The following is a 4,823-nucleotide window of genomic DNA, read 5'->3' on the forward strand; positions in this document are numbered from 1 at the left end:
ATATAAAGAGAGAATGTCCTATAAAGAAATTTAAGGGTGTTCTATAGAAAAGAAATCACAAAATTAATCGACCATTCGGGAGTAACTCTTATATTTGGTTCGATTAGTAAACACATTTATTTTAGTTCAATAGTAAAATTTGATTATTTTTTTGTTTTAGCAATCATACATAATTTATAAATAAATTAACTTATGTAAAACTTAATTTATTTATTTTAATTTTTTATTAAGTACATAAAAATATATAATAATTTATATTTTTTAATATAATTTTAAATTATTTATAATATGCTACAAGTAAAATAAGAATAACATACGTTTCGTACATGCATTAAATTAAAGTTTCATTTAAATTACAAGTACAGTAACATTTAATTTAAATGGTAATAGCGCAGTTAAAAAGTAACAAAAAGAGCTTTAACAGTGGAGCTCAAACGGCTTCTACTCGTCGATTTTGCTGAATGATGATTTCATGTGCCTTCACCGTGATGACCGTACGGGAAGGCAGCACACTGTTCTTCTCTTCCCTTTCCCTGTCGATACGATCCAAAAGCCAGTGTGGGAGTTCAGTCGAGTCCCGTGCGAGGATCAAATCAGGGCAATCGTCCATTTCCATTGTCTCTCGCCTTCTGAATTCAACCTCACTCAACTGATCGCGGGTAGAAACGACGACAGTCTTCAGTCTGGCGGCGCAGTAGATGCTCTCCGGAAGTCCTCTGAGCTTTGGGCAGCCCGTAAATGTGCACCGTTCCAATCTTGAAAACAGCTTCAGGCTTCTTTCTTGTATTGCTCCGACCTCCTCGGACGCAGCGTACAACGTCCACTCTTCCCAATTCGGCATGCCCGTGAATTTCAGGAATTCGAGTCTTGGAAATGCCACGGCTTGAGGGAAACAGACGCCGAGAAACTCAGGCCCGACCTTTCTTACCGCCGACGCTTTTTCGATCTTCAGGAATTTCAGCCGAGGCAGCTGCCCCAGCGGCGGGAGCTCCGTGCAGCAGGGGAAATTGTGGAGAATCAGGTATTCGAGGTGAGGAAACGAAGTCCCCGACGACGTCGACATCATCCAGTGGGGAAATCGCCGGCCTGGGAAGTTGTGGAGAGTAAGTTCCTCCAGGCTCGACGGAGGAAGCAGTCCGCTGCATGTTTTCTCAGCCGCTTCTTTTTCGCCGTCATCTCGCTGTTCACGATTCGTCCACGACAAAGACAGATGCCTGAGAAGTGGTTTGTTCTCGAGCACCAAGGGTCCGGCCATTAATGTTGCCCTTTCCAGCTTACAGGCGGTCAGATATCTGAGATTGGACAGAGACCGCAGCTCTTCCATGTCACACCCGTCGTCCACGTTGGTCGGCAAATCACCATGGCCGACGACGAATCCTTCGATGTGATTAAGGTTTGTCAAGCTTCCCATTCCTCTGGGCAAATGAGTCAACGGTGTTCCTTCAACTCGCAGACACCTTAGCATACCCAAGCTCGTGACGGCCTTAGGAATGCTGCGCAGCGACTCGCACTCGGTGATGTTCAAAGTCTGCAGGTTCGCAAGGCGCCCTATGGATTCAGGTATCTCATGTATCATCGTTCGGTCAAGGTCCAAGTATCTCAGAAGCAACAGATTCGTGAAAATGAAATCTGGAAGACGTTCAATCTGCGTATCGCACACATCCAGTACTCGAAGATTCTTTAATGCTGGGAGTGCAGCTGCCTCGTCTTCGATTGTCTTTGTTTCAGGGCAATCGTAAAGTTGCAAGACTCTCAGACTCTTCTGCTCAAGAACTGCACCAGGAAGCCTTAGCGTGTCTCCTTTGCTTGACATCCACAGTCGACGAATCTGTGTTGATGGGTTTGGGTTTGTGTCTGCAACTCGGCCATCACTGATTACAAGTGCTTCATCTCCGATCAAATTAGTACCAAGAGCTCGCAAAAGGTCGTGCATGGAGTAGTGAGTCTTGTCTGCAGATCTTGGATCGAACTGAAGAAGATTTCTCATAACTAGTTCTTTGTAATAATCCTCGGCCACCTCTTCCATCAGTTCACCATTTGGCGCATTGATCAATCCTTCCGCAATCCAAAGCCGGACGAGGTCAGCCGTAAATGATACGTCAACGTAAGAAGCACAGCAGAGGAAACACTGCTTGAGAACGGATGACAAATCCTCATAGCTCAAGTACAAAGCTCTTGGTAGTTCATCCTCATTGTTTCTCATTCTCCATGAATCACTTTCCACGACTCTTTCCCAATCTCTCCTTGTCCTTTTCTTGGAAATCAGCACTCCTGCGATCAACTTTATTGCCAAAGGAAGCCCATCGCATTTTCTAAGTATTTTAGTTGCCATTTCATCCAGTTCAGGGTTCTCGTTCTCCTCGTCCTCGAATACAACCTTGTGAAACAATTCCAATCCATCATCTTCGTTCATCCTCTGAACATGGTGGATGTGGCTGGCTCTCATGTCATTCATCACATTTTCATGTCTACTAGTGACTAAGATTATGCCACTGGATTTTGCATTTAGAATGGGATTCCTCAATACATCTCTCCACGCATTTACGCTCCAAACATCATCAAGCACAAGGAAGAATCTGTTAACCAGAGCACCAACAAGTTTGGATTCTAGTTCTTGTATGCTTTGAGCTTCATCATCACTCCCTTTTGCGTTCTTCAATAGTTGCTTGAGTAGCTCTATTCCTTTGTGATTCTTGGACACATGGATCCATACGCGCGTTGGAAAACTATTCTTGATTCGTTCGTCATGGAAAATTTTATGAGCCATAGTGGTCTTGCCAATACCACCCATGCCAACTATCCCAAACACGCCATTATGTTTATGATCATGCTTGAGTATCATGCGGATGAGAGTTTGTGCATCATTTTCAATCTTGGCCCCTACGATGTCAGCCTTAACCTCCAAAGAAGTGGTCAAACGTTGACTTGTTGGATGATCTTGCGACCATTGATGGCTAATTAAGGGCACTAATCCTGCTATTATTTCACTATCATCTTTAATCTCTTTCAGTCTATCATTAAGTCTTTCAAAACTCACAGCAATCTCATGGCGGAACTTGGTACATGCAAAGCAAGAAGCAAGCAGAGTGAAGGGACGGCTTACTAGTGTAGAAGACGATGGCTGAAGGCTCATTAACTCGCTGCCACCATGAAGCGTGCAGAGTTCGATGATGTCTTCGGCGTCGTAGACTATGCCTTTTAAGTCCCTCAACCAAGTATTCACTCGATTATCTTGGTGCCTCTTCTGCTCAGCATCCTGAAGGTAGGGGCTGAGTCTTTCCAATCTCCTTTTAAACTTTTTGATCTCTTCCTTCACGCCGATCACTTTGCAGATCTCTCCCTCAAGGAAATCTGTTAGTTTTGTGAGGTATCTGGTGACAAGCAAGTCTGGGATCATCGCCATTTGTGGAGACGGGAAAGAGGCTCTTCGGATCCAGAGCCTTCAAATGAAGATGTGGTTGACTTGCTCTGTCGTTGTCAGTAGAAAGTTGACTTTATGGCGCTGACCACCCAAAAAAATAGATCTACCATAAAGAGAGATAAATGTAAGTAATTAAAATGGGTAAGAGTAATTAAAATATAGGTAATCAATCTAATAGCCGGCTGTCTAATTAGTCAGTTCTCAAATGGTAGGTTGAATTTTATTTTATTTTTATTGCTTAAAGGAAAAATACTTTTAACTTTCTTCTATGTTGTTTATCAAATAGCGTTTTGGCACCTATATTTTAAAAATAACATTCAATCAGACTAAAATCAAATGTAAAAAAAAATTATAAAAAATAATTCTGTCTTTAGTTTTTTAATATTTTTTTGATAGTTTTATGAGGAAAAAATCATATTGAATTTATTGATAATTTACATCTATTTTTATTTCTTTTGTTGATATCTGAACTAATTTAAAAAAATTCCTGACCCTAATTAATATTTTTAATACGTGTATGATCGCTGACTTACTAATTAAAATAATAAATTATATGTAACTTTCAACAATATATAAAGATTAATACTTAATTATACGAATAAAATAAAATTAACTAGTTTAAAATGTATATTTTCGTCGCTCAGCTGCGCAGCCTTCGAATACAATGTATAATAATTATTTTTTTCACTTCTCCCAAAATTTAAAATTTTAGATCTGTCCCTGTCCATGATTATATAAGGTTCCGCGAAAATAGACGAAAGTATAATTTTCTTTTCTTACGTGAAGGTAAATTTTCTTCATCTTCTTCAAGTTCTTTTGCTTTTTCATACATGCACATGAGTCTCGCATCTCAGTTCATCACCGACTTAATCATCAAAGAGGATAACACCGACAATGTCAACCCTCAGCTAACAAGCTTTCCTTTATAAGACACCGAGAGCGGACGCACCGACAAACCGACATCAATTTCTATACTCCTTACTGAACTGTCAATGATTGTAGTAGGTTTATTCACCTTCAATGAAGAAAATTCTTATTGAGCTTTTACTTGTCTTAGATTAATAATCACCTAAGTTATAACCAAGTAAACTCTGATATATCTTACTCTTTTATATTATTTATTTTAATTGTTTAATAAATAGTCGATCCTTGCTAGCTCCAAAGCAAAATAATTTTCTAACTCTTATTTCAGGGTTATTCACCCTCTCTAGTATATATATACACAAATTTAAATACCTATCTTGTTGGTGCAGCGGGGACCGGCAAGAGGGGGGTGAATTGCCTACAGACAAAAATTATACCCTCCTCAAAGCTTTCCAACTCTTAAAATAAAGCAACAATATTAAATCAACTACAGAAATAAAATGAGACAGAAATTAACCTGGTTACAACCAAGAGGGTT

General features: G+C 40.0%; 1 protein-coding gene across 1 annotated transcript; it reads right to left on the reverse strand.

Annotated features, from left to right (window-relative positions):
* Positions 1 to 430: 430 nt before the first annotated feature.
* On the reverse strand, positions 431 to 3,403 carry LOC121991594 (putative disease resistance RPP13-like protein 1). Its single transcript, XM_042545579.1, has one exon. It carries the CDS (start codon positions 3,401 to 3,403, stop codon positions 431 to 433), a length of 2,973 nt encoding a protein of 990 aa, XP_042401513.1.
* Between the last annotated feature and the right edge of the window lie 1,420 nt (positions 3,404 to 4,823).

The sequence above is a fragment of the Zingiber officinale genome, chromosome 6B, assembly GCF_018446385.1.
Source record: "Zingiber officinale cultivar Zhangliang chromosome 6B, Zo_v1.1, whole genome shotgun sequence".
Classification (NCBI taxonomy): Eukaryota; Viridiplantae; Streptophyta; class Magnoliopsida; order Zingiberales; family Zingiberaceae; genus Zingiber; species Zingiber officinale.